The sequence below is a fragment of the Saimiri boliviensis genome, chromosome 3 (genome assembly GCF_048565385.1).
Source record: "Saimiri boliviensis isolate mSaiBol1 chromosome 3, mSaiBol1.pri, whole genome shotgun sequence".
In the NCBI taxonomy this organism is placed as follows: domain Eukaryota; kingdom Metazoa; phylum Chordata; class Mammalia; order Primates; family Cebidae; genus Saimiri; species Saimiri boliviensis.
Genome location: NC_133451.1, coordinates 128,398,903 through 128,426,020, shown reverse-complemented (window position 1 = coordinate 128,426,020; position 27,118 = coordinate 128,398,903). Strand labels below are relative to the sequence as shown.

The 27,118-nt window shown below is 34.1% G+C and overlaps 1 protein-coding gene across 5 annotated transcripts in view; it reads right to left on the bottom strand.

Moving 5' to 3' along the window:
* FSTL5 (follistatin like 5) overlaps positions 1 to 27,118 on the bottom strand; it is a 790,158-nt gene that overhangs the window by 48,187 nt on the left and 714,853 nt on the right. For all 5 annotated transcript variants that reach the window (XM_074396781.1, XM_039479107.2, XM_039479105.2 and 2 more), the window contains one exon: positions 26,776 to 26,900. In XM_074396781.1, coding sequence (XP_074252882.1) covers positions 26,776 to 26,900 — 125 coding nt within the window. The remainder of the gene's footprint in view (positions 1 to 26,775; positions 26,901 to 27,118) is intronic.

Sequence of the window (27,118 nt, the reverse complement as noted above, 5' to 3'; positions counted from 1 at the left end):
CTTACAAAAAAAAGCAAACTCAAATAACTGAATGTTAACCAATTGGCTTTTTTCTACTGTTCTGTTCTCTTGTTCCCACCTTACAAAATTCACTGTTTTGCCACGGCCCAGTGTGAGCTCTCATTACATTCTGTTGGATGGAGCCAGCCTCAATTCATGAATGGCAAATGAAAGCCATTAAATCTATATATAAATAAATTGGTTGTAATTTTGTCTTTCACAGAAATTGTCAGAATGTGGTAGAACACTACTTTGGATCTTTGCAAATAACACACTGCAAATGAGCTTCAATTTTAAAATTTAAAAAAATGATTACATGCTGTTGAAAGCTTTTAGAGGCCGACACTAAAGTTAGAGAAAATTTGAGAGCTAGGAAAAAATATATATATAATCCAGAAAATATACCATCTTGATTTAATGTACAAGTTTTCCATATTTACCAATCAGTGATATTGAGGTATGTTAGACACCAGATCCAAAGAATATGGGTGTGTCGGTTTCTGGTAGGATGTCAACAGAACAGCTTTTATAGAGCCTCGGATTTATTTATACCTAAGGGAACACTTGGCAGTATGGTGAATAGAGCTATGTGATAGGTATAGTAGATTTTTGAATGATTCATGTACCACATTTTTGTAGCTATTTTTTTTGCCCAGAAGATTCCTATCCTGAAGAATTTTTGCCATCTTTAAGAGAATGATTAACACTTAGGAGTTCTTGTGCACTACCACAAGATATTAAAGAGAAGAATAGCACAGAAAGCCGGATGTTCTGGTCTGAGGCAATCTTAAGACCCTACAGTTTGCTTTGGAGCTGGAGTGACTTTGCAGATGATCTGGTTCAATCCCTTCACTTTACAGATGAAAACCTTGAAACCCAGTAAGATTAAAGGATATACCTGAAATCACACAGCTCACTTATTGAAGAGTTTAGATTAGATCCTATGTTCCCTAATTCTGTTCTCTTTTCTTCCCTCTCTCAGGAATAAGGTGGTCAAGGATAGAGCTTAAAGATGCTGTAAGGATTTTTTTTTTTTTAATTTTAAATCGGTACACAGAAAAAAAGGAAATATTAGTTTATCAAAGATTCTAAACTTTAAAAAGGGTTGAAAAAATGCTTAATGATAAAAAATGAACATCTTCTAACTGATATCTCAATCCAAACTACTTGCTTACTAGTATTTATGCTATGTAGTTTATAAATATTTTTGTATCTGCATATTAATCATTATATATAATGATTAAATTTTTGAATTAATTAACTATATGTAGCTATGCAAATAGCACTTACTTAACAATAATTGTCTGCTAAGTATTTCACTGTGTGAACAGTTAACAAATTCTAATACCTAACATCTAGAATCTTAGTATCTAGACAAGTACAAAGGTAAACAATATGATAAACGTTGCAATAGCATTAATTATAGTAAGTGTTGAGAATATAAGAAAGAGTCAGCATAGTATAACTGCAGCTAGGCAATGGTACAGGAGAAATCTGGAAACGTTCCTAGAAGTAACAGACAGAATTCAGGGTGAATTTAAACAAAAGACAGGGCTTGTAAGCAGGTATGAAGAAGAGTATTTTGGAACAGAAATTATTCAGCCTCCACTTCTGCCCCTTCCCCCACCTCCTCTCTAAGCTTGAGGGAACAAATCATCTAATAGAAGATGACTCTCTTTTTTTTTGGAGATGGAGTCTCACTCTGTCACCCAGGCCGGAGTGCAGTGACGTGATCTGGCTCACTGCAACCTCCGCCTCTTGGATTCAAGCAATTCTCCTACCTCAATCTCCCTAGTAATTGTGAAGAAAAGTAAAGCAACCTTACTTTGTGTGATCTCTTGCTATGAGGGACTTTAAAATAATTTTATGTAATGTTTCTTTACCTAATGGTCTCTAGCCACACTTAAAACATTTGCCAACTATCTCAGAGAAAACAGCAAAATATGGTTTACTAAAATAGACATATTTCTTACCAAAGATCATTTAAATATAAATTATATCAATACTGTGACAACAGATTTTAATGGTCTAAATGAATCATTGAGCTGAAAATGTAAATAATATAATATCTAATACAGAAAATCAAGTGTTACTAATATGCAGATATTATAAGCATACAAAATAGAAGTTAGCTAGAGTTAGAGGACTCCTACATTAGAAGCTAATGTTTCATAATAGAAGTTAGCTTTACAGTTTTATCCAGATCTTAATAAATTTCCATAGGAAAGGGTTCCCCTTTCTATTCTCACTTTTAATTCAGTGTAACTAAATTTATTTTATTAAACTTCTGCTGAATATTAACTTCTGTAGCAGCCACGTTTTATGCTAGGTCAGCCACGTGGAATGAGCCCATCAGATCTTCTACTCTGGGGAGCTTAATTTGACAAGGACCCCACATCTTTGCTTTGAAACCTATAGCTGGATTTGTAAAATAACCATGTTTTTCACAAGCTGCTCTGAGCCAGTGACTGAATCTAGTGCTGACACTAAAGTAGAGATGATGTGAGGATTCACTGCATGAGGACTTTGGCTCTGGAGCTTCCAGCAGCATTGCTAAGCATTCCTTAGACTCTATTTCAGTCTAAGATGCCTTCACCCAAATTAACTTTCTTTGTTACCATCATTTTCACTCAGGGTCAGACCTTCACCATGGTCAGACAACGCCCCCAGACTTACTCTGCTCCTTCTCCATTTTTCCTCAAAAAGGTGTTTCCCTAAATAAACTGCTTGTAATCTGCTTGGTGCCTGCTTCTTAATTGACTCAGAATAAAACACACACACACACATATATATGATACATAAAGACAACGTCCAATAACAATAAGTCATATTATGAATGTGACAAACTCTCAACAGAAACAACAAATTACTTTTAATCATGAAGTTGAGGAGGCAGAGCAAGATGGCTGAATAGAAGACTTTATCAAGTGTCCTCCCTACAGGAACACCGAACTGAACAGCTATCAACACAAAATGTCACCTTCATAATAAAAGCCAAAAGTCAGATGAGTGATCACACTACCTATTTTTAACTTCATATCACTAACTGAGGCAATCAAGAGGAGAGATAGAAAAGACAGTCTTGTATTCGGGTGTAGCTCCTCCCTCATCCTGTAACAGCAGCCACATGGCACAGAGAGAGAATCGGTGTTCTTGGGAAAGGAAACTACAGTGGTTTTAGGACTTCACACTGGAACTCAGTGCCGTTCTGTCAGAGCAGAAACCTTAACAGCAAGAAGACTTCAGATGGAACCCATGGAGGGAGCATTTAGCCCAGCATTTCATCTATCCCAGGGGTCATAACTTGAGTTTTCATAGGGGTCAGAACTTGAGTTTCCACAAATCTCACCCCCATGGGTTAAAGGGGCCTAGGGTCCTAAATAAGCTTGGTCACAGGGGTGTTTGTGTCACACTTCCCTACAGCTCCATTGAGTTCAGCACAGAAAGACTTTGGGTGAATGTAAGGAAGAAAGAGGCTCTGCCATGTAATCAGATAAGTCTTCTGGACCTTATCTAAGACCATCAAGGCAGTACCTTCCTGAATTTGTAGAAGCCACAGTGTTACTGAGCTTGGGGTGCCCTCTAATGCAGATATAGCTGCAGAGAACAAAAACTTAGATTACAACACAGAAGTACCTCCTAATATGTGGAAAGCCTTCCCAAGAAGGCTGGGTATGAATAGCCCAGATGAGGAAAACTTAATCCAAAATTAGTAGAATAGAAATAATAAAGATCAGAGCAGAAATAAAATGAAACAAAAATACAAAAGATCAATGAAATGAAAAATTTATTTTTTCAAAATATAAATACAACTAACAAATTTTTAGCCAGACAAGGAAAAAAGGATAAGACTCAAATAAATACAACCAGAGATTTTTTTTTTAAAAGCAGATATTAGAACTGATATCACAGAAATTCAAAGGATCATGGGAGGCTACTGTGAGCAACTATATGACAATATATTAGAAAATTTAAAGGAAATAAATACATTTCTAGATGCATACAATCTACCAAAATTGAACAATGAATAAATTCAAACCTGAGCATACCAATAACAAGTAATAAGATTAAAGTTGTATCAAATAGCCTTTGAGAAAAGAAAAGCTCGGGACGTGATGGCTTCACTGTTGAATTTTACCAAAGATGTAAAAAATGAATAAGAACCATACTCAAACTATTCCAATCAAAAGACAAGAAAATAATTCTAAACCTATTCTATAAGACCAGCATCACCCTGTTACCAAAACCAGACAAAGGCACATTAAAAAAACCTATATGCTAATATCCCTTATGAACATTGATGTAAAAATCCTCAGTAAATATGAGCAAACTAAGTTCAATAATACATTTTAAAATTATTCAACATGACCAAGTGTGATTTATCCCAGAAATGCACTGATGGTTTGACATATGTAAATCAATCAGCGTGATACATCATGTTCACAGAATGAAGCATAAAAACCTTATGATCATTATAATTGATGCAGACAAAGCTCTTGATAAAATTCTATATCCCTTTATGGTTTAAAAAAACTCAAAAAACTTGGTATAGAAGGAACATACCTTAAAATAATAAAAGCCACATACAAGAGAACCACAGGTAGTATCATACTGAGTGGGAAACATTTAAAACTTTCGTCTAAGAGTTCAAACAAGACAGGGATGCCCACTTTCACCACTATTATTCAGTACAATACTGGAATTTCTGGCTAAAGCAATCAGACAAGAGAGAAAAATAAAGGGCATCCAAATTGAAAAGTAAAAAGTCAAATTATTCTTGTTTGCCCACAATATAATCTTATATTTGGTAAACCTAAAGATTCTACAGCAAATGATTAGAGCTGATAAACAAATTCTGTAAAGTTGCAGGATAAAAAATTAGCATACAAAATCAGTAGCATTTTTATGTGCTGACAGCAAACAATCTGAAAAAGAAATCAAGAAAATTATCCCATGTGTAATAGCTAAAATAAAATTAAATAGCTAGGAATTAATGAAGGATCTCAACAATGAAAACTGTAAGCACTGATGAAAGAAATTAAAGAGGACAAAAAATAAAAAAATAAAAAGAAAGTCCACATTCTTGAATTGAAAGAATCAATATCTTTTAAATGTTCAAACTACCTAAAGCACTCTATAGATTCAATGCAATCACTATAAAAATACCAATGACATTCTTCTCAGAAATACAAAAACATCCTAAAATTTATATGGAAACACAAAAGTCCCAGAATAGCCAAAGCAATCCTGAGCAAAGAGAACAAAACTGGAGGAGTCACATTACCTGACTTCAAATTATACTACAGTGCTATAGTAACCAAAACAGTATGGTACTGGCATAAAACAGACACAGAGACCAATGGAACAGATTAGAGAATCCAGAAACAAATCCATACACATATACGTAGTGAAGTCATTTTCAACAAGTTGCCAAGAATATACATTCGGGAAAGGACAGTTTCTTCAATAAATGGTGCTGGAAAAACTGGATATCCATATGCAGAAGAATAAAACTAGACCCCATCTCTTGCCATATATAATAATCATATCAAAATGGATTAAAGATTTAAATATAAGACCTTAAAATATAAAAGTACTACAAAAAAACAAAGAGGAAACTGTCCAGGACATTGGACTAGGCAAAAATATTTTGTATCCAATAAGCACAGGTAATCAACACAAAAATGAACAAATGGGATCACATCAAATTAAAAAGCTCCTGCACAGCAAAGAAACAATCAACAAAGTGAAGAGACAATGCGTTGAATGGGAGAAAATATTTGCAAACTACCATCTGACAAGGGATTAATAACCAGAATATATAAGAATCCTCAAAAACTCTATAAGAAAAATATCTAATAATCCGGTGAAAACTAACCGGGCAAAAGATGTAAATACGTATTTCTCAAAAGAAGACATACAAATGGCAAATAGGAGTATAATAGAGTATAACAGGTGCTAACATTGATCATCAAAGAAATACAGATCAACACTACAATAAAATATTATCTCCCTTCAGGTAAAATGGCTTTTGTTCACCAACTAAAATTGGTGAGTATGGAAAGAAAAGGGAACCCTTGGAACAGATAGTGGCAATGCATATTAGAAAATCCACTGTGGGGAATAGTTTGGAAGTCCCTCAAAATAATTAAAAGTAGAGTTACCATATTATCCAGAAATCCCGTTGCTAGCTATATATGCAAAAGAAAAGAAATCAGTATTTTGAAGCGAAATCTACACTTCTATATTTTTTTTCAACACTGTTCACAATGACCAAGATTTGGGAAGCCTATCATCAGATAAATGGATAAAGAAAATGTATATATACCAATGAAGTATTGATCAGCTATTCAAAAAAATGAGATTCTCTGATTTACCACAACATGGATATAACACAAGGTCATTACCTTAACTAAAATGAGACAGGCACAGAAAGACAAATATCACATGTTCTCACTTAACTTATGGGAGCTAAAATTTCAAACAATTAAGCTAATCCAGATAGAGACTAGAATAATGGTTACCAGAAGCTGAAAAGTGCCACTGGGGAGGGGAATGGAGAGAAGTGTGGATGGTTAGTGGATACAAAAATATAGTTAGAGAGAATGAATAAAATCTAGTATTTGATGGCAGAACGGGGTGACTACAGTTAACAATCATTTCTTGCAAATTTAAAATTAACTAGAATAGTACAGTTGGATTGTTTGTAACAGAGAAAAGAACAAATGCTTGAGTTGATGAAAACTCCATTTACCCTGATGTGATTATTATGCATTGCAGGCCCATATCAAAATATCTCATGTAATCCAGATTATACGTATAACTCCATATATATATAAAACATTCACAAAAATTAAATTTTTTTTTAAAAGGAGTTGAGTCTTCATAGTAAGCCATCAAAACCAGACGATCCCTCGGCAACTCTCAGAAACACTAGTCAGATTTTTCAATAAAAGTAGCACTTATAATTCTACCATAAAGAAACAATTGGACATCCCTGTAAAGAACCAGAACATTTTCTGAGGCAGAGCCTCACTCTATTGCCAGGCTGGAGTGCAGTGGTGCGATCCCAGCTCACTGCAACCTCCTCTTTCCAGTTTCAAGCAATTCTCCTGCCTCAGCCTTCTGAGTATCTGGAACTACTGGCACACACCATCACGTCCGGTTAATTCTGTGTGTGTATGTGTGTGTGTGTTTAGTAGAGATGGGATTTCACCATGGTGGCCGGGATGGTCTCAATCTCTGGACCTGGTGATCTACCCACCTCAAACTCCCAAAGTGCTGGGATTACAGGAATGAGCCACCACGCCCGGCCAAACCAAAACATTTTTTTAAGTTAATTTCATTTTATTATAAAGTGCACCATGCTTTTTCATTTAAACCAGGCTTTATATGTGTTATTTTCTTTTTTGTTGTTTGTTTTGTATTTAGTAGAGATGGAGTTTCACCATATTGGCCAGGCAGGTATCTGACTCCTGACCTTGTTATCCACCCACCTTGACTTCCCAAAGGGCTGGGATTACAGGCATGAGCACCTGGCCGTGTTATTTTCTCTACCTATAAGTTTCCTCACATTTCTTGCCTTGATTGGCTGACAAATCTCTTACTGTGCAAAGTTTTGTAGTCGTCATATAGTACAAATTTTCTAAGAGAATGGAGCAAAAAATACTTTTTCTTTTAAAGGAGGTCAAATACATAAGAGATCTCTGTGTAGTCACCAATTCAGGCAGGGGACACAGCGGAATGCTTCCAGTTGGAGGGGTAATTTTCCTAGCTTTCAAGTCCCCACAAAAGTACCCAACTACTCATGGTAGCCTTTAAATACAGTAAAAATCTAAACAGATTTTTCTTCCTCTCCTTCCCAGGAGACTTACATACTCTCCTGGTTTCTCCTAACTTGTAGGAAGGTTTTGGCTATTGCTTGCTTGCCTGCCTGATGTGAGAAAACCGTAATCATTCCTGAGTGTTTAGTGGTGAATTAATATTCCATTTTCTTGGCAAACTCTCCCTTGACACTTTCACGTGCCAAGCTTTACTTTCCTCCATTTTTTCAACATCCATCTTGTGCATCATTGTGCAGGCCACATTTCTTCTGACTTCTCCAGAATGGGTCCACCTTCACTTCTCTATGAAGTGTCTCAATGATACCTCTATGATAACACAACATAATGCATCCAACTCTGTTTATGTGTTAAACTACTTTAATAATGAGGGGCAGTCTTCATTACAGTATAGGTATATGTAATATCTGTATCGGACCTTTCCTCTATGCCTGTGTCCCATCGATGCCCACAGATGGTCAGATTGAGCCTGTCAGAACTTTGGAAAATTTATGTCATTTAGAGTAATTAGGATTATCAGCTCTTGCTTGAAGTAGGGAAAATAAAAGAAAATCTTAAGTAATTTTAAGATTAAGGAGAAAGTTTCAAAGAAGTTAGCAAGTAACTTCTACTGAGTATATTCAGTAATTCCTTCACTTAACACTCTGAATTTGTACCATATGCCAGGCAATAAACTATGCATTGGGAGTAACAATACAATGATTATAATTTTGTTATTAAAGGCCTTATTCTCATGATGAAGACAAATGTGTGAAAAAAATCAAAAATGAATTTACTATTATAAAAGCTTGCACATAATTCTACCATGATGGAAATTGGAGGGATTGGAATAGTTTCAACAGAGGAAATGAGGAGAGAAGAGACATTGAAGCCTAAGAGAGCTTGGCGTGAAAGAGACACTGTCAGCAGTTTGACAGAAGATCACTGTGAGTTTGATAGTAGGAGTGGCAGCTGGTGAGGGCAGGGAAAAAAGAAAGGAAAGAAAACAGTGAGGTCATAAAAGGTCTTAATCCCATGAAAGTATTTTTTTTTTAATTTCTTTTAAAGAGAATGGGTACTTTATCATATTTGAAGCAATTACTTAATTACAAATGCAATATGAGCAATAAGGAAATGTGACAAATTAAAATATACATGTTGGTGATAGAATTGTTAGCATTTGGTAATCTGAATGTGAGAAGTGAGATGGTGGATGGATTTTCCACATGGAAGCAGAAGTCACTTGGCAAGGCTTGGCATAGAGAAAAAGGAAGTTCATGACTTTGTCAATAGGATTTACATAAAAGGGGTGGCTTTGATGCTGTGAGGTAACAAGTAAGAAGACTTGGGAGTGATACAATTTAGACAGGAAGACTTACCCCTCTAAAGAGGATGCTTTTGTCTTTTTCTCATGCCGGTGAGGATTATCCATAAATGACAGTGTAGGCAAAAGTGGGCAAGGCAAACAATTCCTCCCCTCATTCCCAAAAAGTCAAAGTTGTTTAGAAAAGAATACCAGGCATATGTGCCTAAGAAGCCTTCAATAAGAATAATGGATTTCATTAAAGGCAAGAAGGGTGAAGAAATATACTGGGTAAAGGCTATAAATGTAAGGAAATTTCACTTAAATAGCTGTGTATAAAAGTGAGATAATGTTGAACCATCTGAAGTGATTCTCTGCCTATGAGCCCATCTGGCCATTTCAGGTTTTCCTATTTATCTATAAGTGGGCCAAATCTTATTCTTACTATTTTCTTCTTTTATGTGCTTAATGTACTAGAGAGAAAATAACAATTGCTACTTAGAATAAGTGAGCAGCTCATTGTACTAGATGCACTCATAGTGAAAATGAATATTGCACTCAACAAAAGGATGTTACCTAAAATCTTTTATATGTTGTCTTTTAATTTCCCCTTTTATTTCGTACTGATGATAAAAAATAAACTGTCCAGTTAGCTTCCTATACAGCTAAGGAATGATGTTTTTACAGTGTCTCATGGTGAAAGTATTTATACAATTCTAAAGAACACCCATAATTATTTTGAGTTCTACACCACATAAATATGAATGAACAAAATATAATTGAATTGAATTAAAGTACATCAATACCGTACAAGGATTCAGAAGTAAAATTAAATCAATGAACCAAATGTAATGAAGTAACTAGAATACTCCAAATGATTAATTTTTTTTACAAACTACTATATATGAAGTAACATTTTGAAAGAGACAAACAAGGTATTTTGATATAACAAATTAGAGATGAAAATATATTTTATAGTTATTATTTTACCTTATGGTAAAAATGTGAGCATAGGTTATATCCCTTCTACAGTCTATCCTAATATTATATGACAGTGAGTATAAATATTAAATACTGATGATTATAGTTTTTTGAAAAAAAAAACACATTGACAGCTGTAAGGGACACTCTTAGATGATACTGAAAATAATGAATGAGCATGCTTATTTTCTCCTGGAAATAATATAAGCATTGAAAATGCCGGAACATAGCAACTACTGAATTATTATTAAATGGATAATCAATATAATTTTATTCAATCAGTGTCTTGTAAAATGACATAGAATTCATTGCACATTAACAATAGACATATCTCAAAAGCCCATCCTTTAAGCAAGTTTCAGAAATATATCTGACCAGATAATAGTTTCAACATGCCTCCACAGAACAAACAAACAAATGATGGCTGTGTAAACAAAGAGAATCCAATTTTAAATGGTGGGGAGTGTGTATGTTTGGTGTTTGTGGGTGAGTGAGTTGGAGACAGCGGTGCCAACAGCGGGCTGAAGTGCCTTGGAAGACTGACGTGCAGCAGTCCAGCCACACTATGGTTTGTTTCCCAGCTCCACGATTCAACAACCATATATTCTTGTGTGAATCATTTTAATTTATCTGTGAGTCTGTTTTCTAATTTATAAAGTAAAGTAGTATGATATGGTTGTTATTATTCATAAAGCACATAATTATGACTAGTTATTTGTGAAGTGATACGAAAAATATCTGACAATTGATAGGTAATAAACACCAAGAATTAGAATCTTTGACAATTTGGTATACATTTGCTTAAGACAAGCCCCGATTGTTTAATACACACACATAGGCACACACAATCACATACGCAAATAGAGACAGACAGAAAGACAGGCAGACAGATAGATAGATAGGTGATTACAGGTTTTTATATATATATATTTAAACACATTGACAGCTGTAAGGGACACTCTTACATTCTTATACATACACATACACATATATTCATATGTTCATATGTGTGTGTGTGTGCCTTTCTACAAATACATACATATATATATATATATATATATATATATATATATATATATATATACAGGGTAATTTGAAATCAACTGACACTTTCAATTTTTTTTACTCAAAAGTAAGTTATATAGACATCAAGTTATAGAGGTACTTTTTGTACGTCTAAGAATTGTTTCAGGTAGCTCCCCACATAATTCGCCAAAGTGAGCAGGGTCTGAGTTAGGCATTTTCTCATCCCCTGGTCAGGCACATTTTCCATAGGTAATTGATGATAAGAGTATTGCCATTTTCAGAAGTTGCAGTGTCTGACAGAAGTAGATAATTCCAAACAATCCGATAATATTGTAAGAGTTATGGAGAAGATTAAGATGACTTTCCAGGTCAACACACAATGAAACATTACTATTTGTTTTTCCCTTTTGAGCAGAAAAAAGAATAGCCTTAATGCTCCACAAAAGGCACTAAAAATGAGCATATCACCATTAAACATGTAAGGTACTCACCAACATACAGAGCTTTATTTCATTAATTTTTGTACAGAATATAATGAAAGCAACATTGCATATCTGGACTTGATGAAGTATTTTTTTTCTCCTACACCACGATGTCTAAACTTTTGGCTTTCCTGGGCCATAATGGAAGAAGAAGCATTGTCTTGGGGCACACATAAAATACACTAACACTAATGACAGCTAATGAACTACAAAAAAAAGGTCTGCACATAATTTTTGTGATATTCACCACAAGAAACAGATAAACAGAGAAGCCCTGCATTCAAAGGGTTGGGCACAGCTGTTTTACATCTACAGAAAGTCTCGAACAATTTCATTTTCCAGAAAAATGTGGTTCTGTCTTGCTTTCCTCATGCTTTTCTGACTTTCCTAATGAATACCTACTATGATGCCTAATTGGTCATTCTGTTTCTGACATTGATCTGCTTCTGGATTTGCTAGATATCACATGTCAATGACTTCTTATTTTAGACATCCTTGTTTTCACTACATTTTTCATTTTGGCCTTGAAGAAAGAAAAGTCTCCATGACAGCTACGATTTTAGCCCCTGATGGTGTATTTACTCAACGGGTTGAGGTAAATTACACTATAAGATTGACATTTACATTTTAGACCAGTGGCACCCATTGAACATAATAGAAATCATTGTGAGATCCATTACTAATTTACTTTGCATACATATTGATATTCTTATTAAATTGCCTAATAAATTTTGAGTGTCTAAACATTTACCTGCCTGATACATATAAGGTAATAAGCATACAGGTTCATTATTTGATTACTGACATTTAGAAAAATCCTCCAGCATTCCATTTAATAGTCATTTATTTAGAAATCTTCTATATCATCTTTGTTACAGGATGTTTTTCCTCGAAATATTTCTGGTATTACATAAGGCACTCAGGGGAGCTAAGGCACACCCTAAGAGTTGTTTGAATCATCATTGCTCATGACTGACAAACAGACAAACAAAAACTGTCCTACATTTTGAATATCTTCCATGTTTTGTTTGCTGACAACTCTGATTTGCTTCCTCTACAACACCAATATTGAAACTCCAAATTAAGATGAACAAACAAGACTTCCTGAGCTTTATACATTACTTAATAAGGATATTTAATATCAACTTTAGATGATATTATTTTTTATTGTTACAATTCAATAACGTTCAATTAAAAAAAAACAGCATTATAGTTTGTGCAGAAATATCAGCCTTGAGGTCGTTGAGATTCCAACTTATAAACTTCACCCAACAATCATTTCTGTAAACGAAGTTAATACTAAATAAAAACTGAGAAGCCTAATGAAATATTTGCTCCAATATGCATTGCTTTGAACCAGAGAAAATTTCACTGAGTAAAGTCTCTAGGGCTTCTTCAGAATTGTGCAAAAGACAAATTTTGAACAAGCAATTTAGAAGGTTTAAAATAAAATCTACCTGAGAAAAAAATAGGTTTTCTAAACTGTAGAAGAATTTTATTATTCCCAGGGTTCACAGTTTTGTGAATCGTAAGTTTCAATCAAATCCTAAATGAAATAAAATGTTTCCCTTTGAGGAAAGCCCTAGTGAACTTTCTCTTCTTGATAGCACTGTTAAAATAAAATGGTGAATCTCCTGTGCAGACCCTGGACAGTTAATCCGTGAAGGCAACCTTGACCTTTTGCAGTCATAAGTACAACTTAACTTGGGCTATTAACTAACATAAGAGAAACTTAACTTGAACTAGTTCTTGTAAATCCTTTCTTATATTAAAGAAAAGTGAAACTTCAGTTTAACCAAGTAATTTCAGAAGCTACTAACTTATTTATAGTTATATAACTAGGGACTTTCAATGGGATAAACTAAAACAGTAACTAAACATTGTAACCAATCAAGTATTTGCTTTGCTTTGCTTCCAGTTCACCCTATAAAAGGGTCCTTTGGGTTCCCTCACCAGAGGCCAAAAACCACCTTCAGTTTGGTGCTTCCTAAATAAACTCTAAATATTTTATTGTACCTTAGTTTACCTTTTAAAAGCATTTAAAGAAAATGTGAATTTGGATATGCCATAGAGATAAATGCCCAGATAAATTAAACCAGTGGCCCCATCAATAACTGTTATAATTTAAAAGACACTGAGAAAACCTCTAAAAGTGGCAATATGTTAGTTTAATTGTTACTTTTGAAGTAACTCAAGTGCCACAAATATCTTCAAAATGAGTTACCGTTATATGGTGTTATGCAAGTGGCTGATAACTGGCAGTTCTCTGTCCTCAACACCTAAGCCCATGGAGAAGTTTTCAGTAAGATAAAAATTGGGACTTGGTTCAGTGTAAATTTTCGTTTATGAAGAATTACCATGGTAGCCAGATATTCAGAGAAACTTTCCTAAGTGCATTATTTTTCCATGAAAATTCACTGAGTGCTAATTATTATAACCACTATAGGAAATACTACAACAACAATTCATTTCTTTTTCCATTGGGAAAAAGAAAGTAGCATTTGTTAATCACTCATTTTGTGCCAGTAACTCTACAAGAGGATGCAATCAAACCAAACTAATGTGAAGTGGATAATACTCATGCTTTAGAAATCAGAAAAACTATTATCTTCTTTTCTAAATGATAGAAAATTAATTCCAAACTTTTTAAAGCCAAATGGAATTTGGGGGCTCACAGGTAGAAATTCTGGAGTTAGGACTGGCTAAATCATAGCTGAATTTTTGTCTACACTAATGTAATCATAACTTTTTTTTTTTTAATCTGGAGGAAAAAAATGGCTCCTGAATTTTCAATATTAGCTTCAAAGTCAGGCTTCAAATGCTGTGACTGCCGTATTTTGAGAGTCTAGGGTGGTAAACACAAAAAAAGCAAGTCTCTTTCCAAAAGTCCCAGCAAAAGTCTCATTGTAACATGGTTTCTGAATGGAGGGCATGCCCATCCCTGAACTACTCATTGTGGTTATAGAGAACTCAAGGGCAAATTTGCCTAGGACTGTGTCAGGAGCTCTCCTTCATTTGATAAATGAAAAAACTTATGCAAAAGACACAGACCTGCAAAGAGGGAGGGTGAATCCTTAGCAGATTAATTTTTTTAAGTTTATTTCATTTAATTGATCTGGAATCACACTATAGTAAGTGGCAGAACATGAATTTGGATCTATATCCTTATCACTCCAAATTATGAGTTTAAGGAAAATCTTCATTTTTAAACATTTATTAAACTATAGTAATATTTATATAGCACTGTAGCAAAATAAGAGAAAATCTGTATGCCATTTCCTATTGGAGTCCGGAATTGTGTCTGGTATTTGAAAAGTTGGTGTTTAATGCAATCTTATTAAATAAACGAAGTGTGTTCATAACTGAGGTAAGGCTGAATGCCTTCAACAAGAAGTAACTTCTGAGGAGATTGCTATCTTTTTCTTTAATTGCATTTTAGGTTTTGGGGTACATGTGAAGAACATGTAAGATTGTTGCATAGGTACACACATGGCAGTATGGTTTGCTGCCTTCCTCCCCTTCACCTATATCTGGCATTTCTCCCCATGTTTTCCCTCCCCAACTCCCCACCTCCTGCTGTCCCTCCCCTAGTTCCCCCTCACAGACCCCAGTGTGTGGTGCTCCCCTCCCTGTGTCCATGCGTTCTCATTGTTCAACAGCTGCCAATCTTAAATGACCAGAGGAGCAGGAAAAGTTGTATGAATAAAAGTGATAATTGAGTTTGGCTAGCAGATTGCTAACAACTAAGATGATCTAACTCAGAATTGGAAAGGGCGTTTTAGAGAAAACGAGTGATTATGTGAAAGCAGGAAAGTATGAAAGCTACTCAGATTCTTCTTGCCTGGACCATATAATGTGTGCAGATCAACATTAGGACGTAAGGCTGGTGAAGGAGGGAGCTTCAATGTAGCTAGGACATAATCTGTAAGTGACAGGAAGTCCATCATTTTTTTGTCTTTCCATTGGAGTATTATATCATTCTAGATATAACCTAGAGAGAGGAATCAAGTGGTTCTGTTTGGTGAAGCGAAATATAGAGAAAATGATAAATATGGAAAACAGGAAAGAGTTAATTGTGTTTAGAAGTTGAGAGGTAAGGGGCCTCAGCTTAGGGCTGTGTCTGTGAGACTGGAGAGGAACAGATTAATGAACAGACTTTATGAAGCTAGACATGAGCAGACAGCAAAAATTACTGCAGGGTCTGCAGGGGCTACTGGCACAACACTATATTTTTCTCTCTCCCTTCTGAAATCATTTACCTTTGGAAGAGGAAAATTAAACTGATCTAAGAGATATTAAATACTGTGTTAAAGGTCTCAAAGGAGCCGAAATCTGGTTTCCAGCCTAGGTCCGTGTGCTCTCAAATTCTTGCTTCTGCATGCATCTCATACAAATGAAAAATAATGAAAATTTCAAATGCCAAGAGGACTTCAATTAGGGATATTTCAACAAATTTTATAAACGGTGGCTTTAAGGTAGACCTGGAAGGATTTATTAATATCAGGCAGAGAATAAAGAAACAAAGTTTTCTGCAAGTGAATACAGATAAGTACAGACATACAGTGTAGATCTGTTGTGAGGAGTCGAGTTTTGTTGTAGTAAAAGCACATAAATGGGAGAACAGGGAGTGTTGCTAAGGTTGGCTTGGGATGACTTGTACAGTACATCAGTCATTAGGTTTTACCTTGAGAATGAGGAAATAACTTGAATTGTATAATGTATTGAGTGGCAACTCCAAATTTGGACTGAACTGAGTTTATAGCTTGTTCCAATACATATGAAATGATTCACTTTTGTAGAATAGGAATAAAAATTTATGTTGCTGCTAGTTTTAAATGAGACAGAGCATAAAAATTGCTTAGCTCAGAATCTGGCATAGAGTGAGTACTCAATGTTTGTTAATTAATATTAACATATATAATAACCCTAGCAATAAATACAAAATCTACAATTGAGCAATATAACCTGAAGGCATGGAAGTGGTATGGTAAACTTGAACTAGATTTATAAATTCAGACTTTAAATTTGATATTAAAGTAAAGAAAATATAGAGAAACACTTTAAATGATTACTGTGCACAGGAGAAAAGACAAGTTAGAAATTATTACTGAAACTCTATGTTGGACTATATGAATAAATGGTAGTATAGTGCCTCTTTCAGTAAGTTTCTCATATATCTGGTTCACTTTTCTTTAAAATTGTCATCTGTTTATTTCTTACTAAAATTCAAATTCTTGACTTATTTCTGTATATGACATAAAATTACTCTATTTACCATAATAAAAAGGTTAATATCTTTCAATTATTTACATTATAGACTTAAAATAAAAATTGAACTTTTTTATGTTTTACAAGAAAACAGGCTTTCCTAATGAATTTGAAATTTTAACAGTGAATTTATTAATAAGAATAAATATTATTGGCCGGGCGCGGTGGCTCAAGCCTGTAATTCCAGCACTTTGGGAGGCCAAGGCGAGTGGATCACAAGGTCAAGAGATCGAGACCATCCTGGTCAATATGGTGAAACTCCATCTCTACTAAAAATACAAAAATTAACTGGGCATGGTGGCACGTGCCTGTAATCCCAGCTACTCAGGAGGCTGAGGCAGGAGAATTGCCTGAACCCAGGAGGCGGAGGTTGCGGTGAGCCAAGATCGTGCCATTGCACTCCAGCCTGGGTAAAAAGAGCGAAAACTCCGTCTCAAAAAAAATAAATAAATAAAAATAAAAATAAAAGAATAAATATTATTTATTCTTCCTCTGTAAACTGAATATTGTGTTAGTCCAAAAACTGTTTTTAAGTATTTTAAAATATTAAAAGATGTTAAAACAGATCAATTTCAAATTTATCTGTTAAAATTGATCTATTAGTGGTAGAAGTATCAAAAGGATTATCAACATCATTTTCATCCATGATAGATGACAATTTAAATATAATACAGTTTCTCCACATATCTACTAATTTCCAGGATTTCCCTGTTATCGTTCATTTTTAAAGCTCCATGTCATCATTTTCATGTACTTCATTTTCGTTTGAACCATATCTTAAAGAACCTTAAAACCTTACATCTTACTGAATTATTTCTTGTTCATAAGGAAAAGCAAGAAATAAAACATTATACTGGAAAAAGTAAATGTGAACAAGTAATCACACCTGAATAAAATAAAATAAAATTTAAATAATAAAAAGAATGTGAATGTCTGAATATTATTTGTTTGACTCAAAATAACCAGTAATTTCTTTATTATACATGGATAGCTATAGGGAAGATAGAACAGCAGATTTACAACTCAACTAAAATGATACAAAGTATTAACTCAGTTGGATTCACAATGAACAATTTTTACAGCTTCATATCATTGTGAAGATTGAGCATATCAGTGCCACCACTGGTGCCCACCCAAAGACAGCCTCCAAAACCACCAGCACTAATTTTACATTTAAATTAACTTTAATGATCAAACAAAATAAAAAAACTGATGTGTATATAAAATAAGCATTTAACCGTATGCAAAGAACATTTCCAAATGTTTTATCATTATTTTATGTATGCATTCTCAAGATCAATTATTTATTTAATGGTGTTGGCTTGTTGAACCACAGGAGAATGCTTTAATTTAAGGGTTTCTGTTAAGTTATATACTCCTATATTTGAAGTTTCATCATTTTATCACTATTACATCAAGAAAAATTTCATAAATGCATAAAACAAATGCTATGATAAAATTTATCATGTGCCATTTTCCTTTGACAGAAAAATAATATATCCACTTAATGCAGCAAAGAATTAAAAACCTCAGTGTACATTGTCTTTTTCTTTACCAAAACTTTGTAAGAGCTAGCTAATGCTATATATGCTTGATTAATAATATTGTAGTCTACTGTATTAAATATATATATTAATACATCATGCAATGTACACATTCATGTAAGAAAATGCTTAAATTCTCACAATGAGCTCTGCCCATCCCTTGTGGTATACTCATTACATTGTATCTTAACTTTTGACATATTTCTTTATGCATTTTAATTCCTATTTGGGAGTGTTTTTACTAATGAGCAAACAGAGTAATCTCTGCAACCATGTAACTGACTTGTTTAGGGTAAAGTAAGTGTGATTTACCATTATCAGTAAACCCCAAAATCATATGTATGAAAGGAAAAAAAAAACCTATATATGCATATATATTTGCTTATATATGTATGCCACAGTTGTCTCTTAGGAGAATACTGGATCCAGTGTGGTGGACAATCTTGTTTTGTTGAACACTTTGATAAGTTATCATAAGGACCTCTGAGAGAAGAAGCAAGAGCTATTTTACTTTGCATAATAAAATGCAAGAGTCAAATCGGCAATGTGGAGTGTTTCTAAATTATGTGCCATTAGTGCTCCATTGACTTCTTCACTAAAAATTGTTGTAGAATAAGTCCGTTTAGCATCTTTATTAAATTTTAGAGCTTAGGGTCTATCAATAATGCATGTACAAACTCTTCCTTTTTAAAATAATCACATATATGTATATTAAAAATAACTTGTTCTTTAAATCCAATCTCATTCACCCATACGCCAAAAATATTACATAGCAAATATATGCTAGTAACATGTCTAATAAAAGATTCTGTGAAAAGAGGTGCAAGTCTATTTTGTTCATCCACTTTGGACTCAAGACTCCTTTCTTAAAAGTGTCAGAGCAGAGCACAGTTAACCCGGAACAGAGACCAAGAAGGGAAGCAGATAGGGTCCTCTAACTCAAGAAATAATAAAGGTAACAAACTAAATGACACTCTGTTTATTTTACATAAGCATTTTACATTCAATGTGTGGTCTATACTAATATGCCTAAGAAAGCTGAAACGCTTAAAATAAAAGCAAACCAGGTAACCATAATGAAAAAGAAAGAGTAGAATTATAGATCAAAGCTGAAAGAGTATTGTGTGCTTACATCATTATAAATAAGATGAAGAAAGTTACCCAGTGTTTATGTAGACAAAGCTTTGCACCCATGGAAGAATGTTGGGAGGTTTGCTAGCAATGGTTTGCATATGTATACACATAAGCATATATAAAAGTATATGTGTATACTTATTTTGACAATTTTTGAATATCTTTTGTTTTCAGATAGTGCAGTAGCTCTGGGGAAGTAGGTTTCCCATGAGATAATAGGTTCTACAAATACAGAATTTGTCTTTGTGTGGAGTGGAGAGGGGGTGTAAAGAAGGTAAGAGAAACTGAAAAGGGAAGGTCGCAATTTCAGAACTTATGCATATATATTTCAATATTCACTATTTGAGAGGGTATAGACAGAGTTGGCTCTTGGGATATTTGGAATTCTTTGTTAGTTTCTCTTTGTGGAAGCATGCATATCAGGATGCATATCAGGATGAATGGAGTTAAAACATACCTCACTGAATGGTGACTTTTGTGAGATTTTCATCTACAAAACATTTTTTGAAACAATTTTAATTGCAGCTTATCATCTCAAGATTTTACTTTTCTCTAAACGCCGTGGAACGACAGGTATTTTCAGTTTTTGCTGTGCTAGGATTTCAATGTATCCAAAGCATTTTAGTGCTAAAATTGTGTCTCCATACACCTGATCTATGAATCAAGTCATAGATGAGTTGTCTTGATATATGGTTACCCATATATATAATTTTTGCTCTAACGGATTTGATAAAATATGGGGGAGAATGATATACTTTCACTTTCACTTTCACAGAATGTTTATTTTTTCCGTGGAGGAGCTTTAAGGAAACATATATCAAACTCAATCCCTTCTTAATCATTTCCTTACTGTAATTTATTACAGAAAAGGAGTGCTATAGCCCACTCTCCAGACTGCTGAAGCAGTATCCGCTACTTATTCTCTCATCTTACTTCATCGTTGTAGTAGAGCCATAGCCATTGGCTGTGCAGGGATTATTACAGATTGGAAACGAGATAAATCCTTAACCCCCTTACTACCCCATTTAGCTCCAAGTACTCTTACACTCTTAGCACTTATTTCACTGTTGAGGATCCTAAAGGAATGCCTTCCAGCTACCCTTGTTCCTTCCAACTCATTCAAATTAAAGAGTAGCAGTGAGGTCGACTTCTGGAATTCCTCAATTCCAAACCAACATCATCTTGGGATGTGGTGCTGGGGAGGGAAGGGATATTATAAGGAAACTGTTTGAACACTAGTGGTTTGTTTGCTTGTTTCATTTCGCAGGTCAAGTCATGCCAAATGAAGTAAGCAAACAGAGGAGGAAAAAGTTGTGGGAACTGGCATTTCTAGGATTTTACATAAATGCCTGTTGCTTAAAGTCTCCCTGTCAGTGTGATTTACAAATATATCTATTCATCTTATTGCTTATCATATAATCAGTGACTGAAATAAATACACATACATGCACATGTACATACACACCATTCACATACACATACATACCATACACATACATTCATTTTAAGGCACTACATAATCAACCAATCAACCCCTAAACAAAAATGGCAATAATAAGTGTATCAATTTCCTAACTGCTGCATTTTCCTCTCAAGAAATAAGAGCAACTTAAAGATTGATTTCTATAGAAATACAACCCCAAAAAATGAAAGCAGGGGTTTGAAATTCTAAACAATATAATCAATTATATTGTTATAATATATAACAATGGGGGATGGTTTGAAGAGTAGCTAAGCCTTTCAAGACATCTCAAATAGCATCACCCAAGTTTCTGCCTTCCCTTACTTCCCACAGGACTAGTCCTGGAGTGAATGTATAAATCATAAATCATCTCCTTGAATTCACTCTAAGTGCCTTCTGTGCCATTTGACATCAGCATGTTTCAGCTAGATTGGATTAAATTTGTTTCTACTTGAATTCTAACTGGGAGAGACAGGAGAAGAAATGGGAAAGGAATGATTTGCAGGTGCTTCAAAGGGCAGGTTATAATACATCTTTTTTTTTTTTTTTCCATCAAATTGCACTTGTTTCAAATTGTACCAAAGATATTCTTTTAGTCAGTGAGAACTTTAAAGGATTTCTACTTATAACACCAAATAACCCAAATGTTAGCTGTTCTCTTGCAATCTAGGAGAAAATATCTTGCTGTTACTCTCCTGCCAACACGTTTTATTTGTGCTACATCAAAAGCTCTAGGAAAGACTTCTGCTAATTCTTGCATTTGTGGTAGATTACACTTCCTGGTAGCTGGCACTCAGATTTATTACATTTCCTTGCTCTGCACCACATTGGCCTCCACGTAGTTCTCACTTTCTTTCTTTTTCTTTTCTTTTTTGAGATGGAGTTTTGCTCGTGTTGCCCAGGCTGGAATGCAATGGCGCCATCTCAGCTCACTGCAACCTCCAACTCGCAGGTTCAAGCGATTCTCCTGCCTTAGTCTCTTGAGTGGCTGGGAATACAGGTATGTGCCACGATGCCTGACTAATTTTTTGTATTTTTAGTAGAGACGGGGTTTCTCCATGTTGGTCAGGCTGGCCTCGAACTCCCAACCTCAGGTGATCTGTCTGCATCGGCCTCCCAAAGTGCTAGGATTACAGGCGTGAGTCACCATGCCCGGCCATAGTTCTCACTTTCATCCCCTTCTATCCCAAAGAAATAATTCTCAGGAAGAATTAATGGAGATTTTTTTGAGGGAGGTTCTATGGAAAAACTCCATGGAAATTATTTATTGCCTAATATTTGCCATCTTCTGAGCTTCTCCCCTTCTTTTCTCATTTCTCCTCACCTTTCTAGAGTCTTTACTTATGAAAAAAACATAATGTAACTGCCAAAACTATTGATACTAATTTATTATGCAGATTTTAGTTGTACCTGTACAGCAAGCTACAATGTTCACATATAAGAAACTGATACTTAAATTGTTCTTTCTTCACAATGGCAGCAAAAGTAAAACAATTGATTATGTAAATCCTCATGCTTTATGAGAATTACTTGTTTTGAAGTTTAACACAAGCATTGTGAAAACTGTTTCACCAAATCTCCTATTAGTTAGCCATATAATTAAAAAAAATTAACAATAGTAGAGTTATATTATTCAAATGTATCTATTTACATGCAATGATATTGTAATTTCAATTTAATATGACAACTAAGTTGTATAGCTTATTTCTTTGGATACAAATTACATGTAGAATAATGAAACATTGTTTTATATTTGTTTACAGTTGATTTTAAAAGGCAATGTATTATTTCAAATTTTATTAAATTAGACATAATTGACTGTTATGAGAATTACATTCATCTTCATTTTTAACTTTCTCTTCTAATTTTACCTATCTGTATATTTTTATTTATAAAAATAAAAATCTAAATTGAAATTCTTCCTGTAACAATTTTATATTTCTTATGTCATTCCAAAATATACTCCTTTTGCCCTACAAATCTCTTCCACTTCAGAACTATGGTTACCATCATTTATTAACTTCTTGCTGAAGTTTAAATTTTTTAAAGAAAATTATTTACTAACTTCAAGTTGAAAATGTGTCTTAAATGGTATTCTTAAATTCCTCAGTCATTATTTACTGTATGACACCACATGCTTATCTGATATGCTTAAAGACTAGATTAAAGAAGCCTGAAAATTCCAGGCACAGAAACAGAAAAACTGGGGGAAAATTAGACAAAATCAGGCAGGGAAAACAAAGACTTTTAGGAAAATCATAAATAATCACAGGGGAGCCAGCGTCCCCGTGGAGATTATGAAGTCTGGACAACAACTAGTTAGCAGCTGAATACTCAAGCATTATTTTTTACCAGTCCTTAGAAAGAAATGAAGGAAATTGGCTAAGGTCACCAGAATCAATGGCAAATGGCGTCGCTGGGATATTCCGGCTTAGATCTGTCTGAAAGCAGATGTAAATTATCAATACTGTAGTTTATTGGTTCCACACAATTTGTGTGCTGTGAACACAGCCTGTGTGTAACGCTGATAATGCTTTGGATGCTGAGAAATCCATATATAGGAAACACAGTTCTTCCCTCATTATCATATAATCTGGTTTAGGAAATAGTGTAGCATTTTCTTCCCTCTTCTATTCCTATGAGAAACACAGTGGTTTTTGGACACTAAGAATATAAAAGCCTGACACTTGTCCAGAAGCTTTTCAGACACCGAAGATATAAATTATTTGAAATAAGTGTACCAGCATGAGAGAGAAGCAGATTAATGTGATGGAGAGTCAGAGAAAGAAAACTAATATTAATTCAACACATATGTTTCAGACTCTCTGCCTGGCGTGGAAATATCTACTGAATCCAACAGTCAGAAAGTAGTGTCAAATTCTGAAAAATGCAAATTGTAACAATTCAATCTCAGCAAACATATTTAAATACATGCTGAATTTGCTTAGAAATATACTATATGAGCTGGGCACGGTGGCTCATTACTGTAATCCCAGCACTTTGGGAGGCCAAGGCGGGTGGATCATGAGGTCGATAGATCAAGACCATCCTGGTCAACAAGGTGAAACCCTGTCTCTACTAAAAATACAAAAATTAGCTGGACGTGGTGGCACACTCCTGTAATCCCAGCTACTAAGGAGGCTGAGGCAGGAGAATTGCCTGAACCCAGGAGGCAGAGGTTGCAGTAAGCCGAGATCATGTCATTGCACTCCAGCCTGGGCTACAGATCGAGACTTCATCTCAAAATAAATAAATAAATAAAAGAAAAGAAATATACTATATTAAATTGGTAGGAGACCATATCCATCGCTCAAGTGTTCCTGATATGGAATAAATCCTCATTATGTTAAAAATACCCTACGTAGTTAACAGTTTATTTTTGAAAACGTATGTTAATTTTTACCCCTCACATTCACTGTAGTAAAATGAGCAATTACTTTGAAATGCACTAAGAAATTTGATGATCATTCATGTTCATTAAAATGGGATTCTATATGCAGGTAGAATTGCTATAATTTGATTTTTATTCTTACTAAATTACTTTTACTAAATTAAATACATATAAATAAAGTACTGACAAAATACCCATGCATTTCACTGCACATTCTTCAAAGGAATATAAAGATTCTTTAAAAAAAAAAACCTCTGTTATACTTTTCAGCCTTTTTCATATTATATAGAACTAACTAATAGAAATTTGTGCCTTATAGTTGTTCACAATATTTAGATGTTTTCTGAATTAATATTAGCTCCAATTCCAGCTCTGAGGTAGTCATTTAGAACCTGAAGAGATGCTATGCTCTGACAACATATAAATTATATCTAAAAATACAGAATTACACATAACACTTACTGCATGCAACCAGTCTATACTCTTGCCTCCAGTAAGTATTTTAACATAATGATCACTTCACATATTATAGAGTGAAAACACTCCCAGCTATAAACAATTGTATTTAGTAGTGTCATAGACACTATAATTTTTCTCAAAGAAATTGTATTAACAGTAGATTTTTAAAAAATAAAGTCGAATAGCATATTAAATACAATAATAGGAAATAGGCAAGTGGAATAAACAAACACAAAGATTACATATTTAATTATTGATTAATTGTTAATAACAATTAATAACAAAGGAATATTTATTAGTCACAACACCCAATGCCAATTAAATGAAATTTTATCCTTGTCAAATATGTATAAAAATTTCATATATTCTTTAGATATAATTTCAAGTGGTACCAATTTAGTTCAACTCTGATTTTTTAAGTCCCTGAGCTATTACCCTCAGAACCTAAAAACTATTATTTTCTTCAGATATTCTGTAGTTTCAATAATTTATTTTCCATAAAAATGTATAATAATTTTTTTTTTTTGGACACTATCTTGCTCTGTCACCAAGGCTGCAGCACAAGCTGTGATCTAAGCTCACTGTAACCTCCACCTCTCAGGATCAAGCGATCCTCCTGCCTCAGCCTTGTGAGTAGCTGGGACTACAGGCGTGTGCCACCATGCCCATTATTTTTTGTAATTTTAGTAGAGACAGAGTTTTCCCATGTCGCCCAGGCTGGGTTCAAACTCCTATACTCAAGCTATGCCCCCTCTTTAGCCTCCCCAAATGCTGGAATTACGGGGGTGAGCCACCCTGCCCAGCCTGCACATTATGTTATTTAAACATTTTATTGCTGAGCACCTAACAGGCATTCTGAAAATAATGGGTAAGTGATTGACAAACATATCAAACTTTGAAAATATACTTGGCTATGCCATGAATAATTTATTCTAATTTTGACTATGAGTTACAATTCTGATTTATTAATCCTCCTTTTGATTTTTGCAAAGTTGAATTTTGCTGTCTTTCTTAAGTCTCAAAACTGCACTTTTTAGATGATATAATATTTAATTTAATATAAGGACAAATACGCACATAATCTGATAATGGCACCTAAAACATAGCTAGAGCAGTTCCCACATATCAGAATTCACTTGAGAGAAAGGAGGGTCTTTGGTTCAGATTCATTTTTAATATTGCTAAGCAAATATTTTTAAATTGTCTCAATAAATGCTAAAGATATATAATAGTAAATATCACAATATGCCAATCTTCTCCTCATTTTAGCATTTAAACTTCTTTTATAAAGCTTTGTAGTTATAGCACTAGAAGTTAACATTACTTTTTGACCTCTTGTAAACACATCAAGAGATAAAACACACTATTTCTCAAAGTGCAGACCTCAAACATTTCATTTCAACTTCTTGTATTTCCTAATACATTTTTATATCAATTTCAAAATGACCAATAAATAACATGATAGTGAACAAAATATTTATATTGAATATATTTCTGACTGTGGCTGCTTTATGATACCAAGTTCCAACTAACATTCTCTCCTCTTGAGAAGTGATTTTATCCTTCCAATTATTTATTTTGGGGGACAATGCCAGCATTTTGCAAGAGCCCAGTAAGAGAAATCTTAATGACAATTTGAAAAAACATTGTTAAAGTGATTTCCAAAAATAAAACTGTATTTTCACAAATTCACATCTCTATTAGGCATAAAGATAAACACTTTATGGGAAAATCATTATTAATGTTGATAAACAAAGGTTCAGTAAGCCGATATGACAAAGCTAAAGCAAGTCCAATTGTACATGTGTATTTGTTTTATAACTAAATTATTTACGATTCCACATGGCTTTCTATTAAAATTGGAGAGAAATCTTTAAAAAGTTGATCACTCAACTTAGCACTTACCTCATATGGGTGATAATGAGTGTTGTGGTGGGAATGAAAAAATCGTCCACTCTGTCAAATTGCTTTCCCACTGGTTGGGTGTGGATCGTGTGGTGAGGTGCACTCCCACTGGCCAGGGTAATTACCTACACAGAACACACCTTGGTTAGCCCTCAACAATGCAGTCACCTAATAGTATAAGCTTTAATGTTATTTAGAGATAAATGATTCTGGCAAAAATTGCCACATAGGCTTTATGCCATCCTCAAAATTAATATATTATTATCCAAATTCCAGTTCTGAGATTGTATTGCTTGTTTTCAATAAAGAAATGTTTGTTTCTAGAAAGAAAAAAATAGAAAAA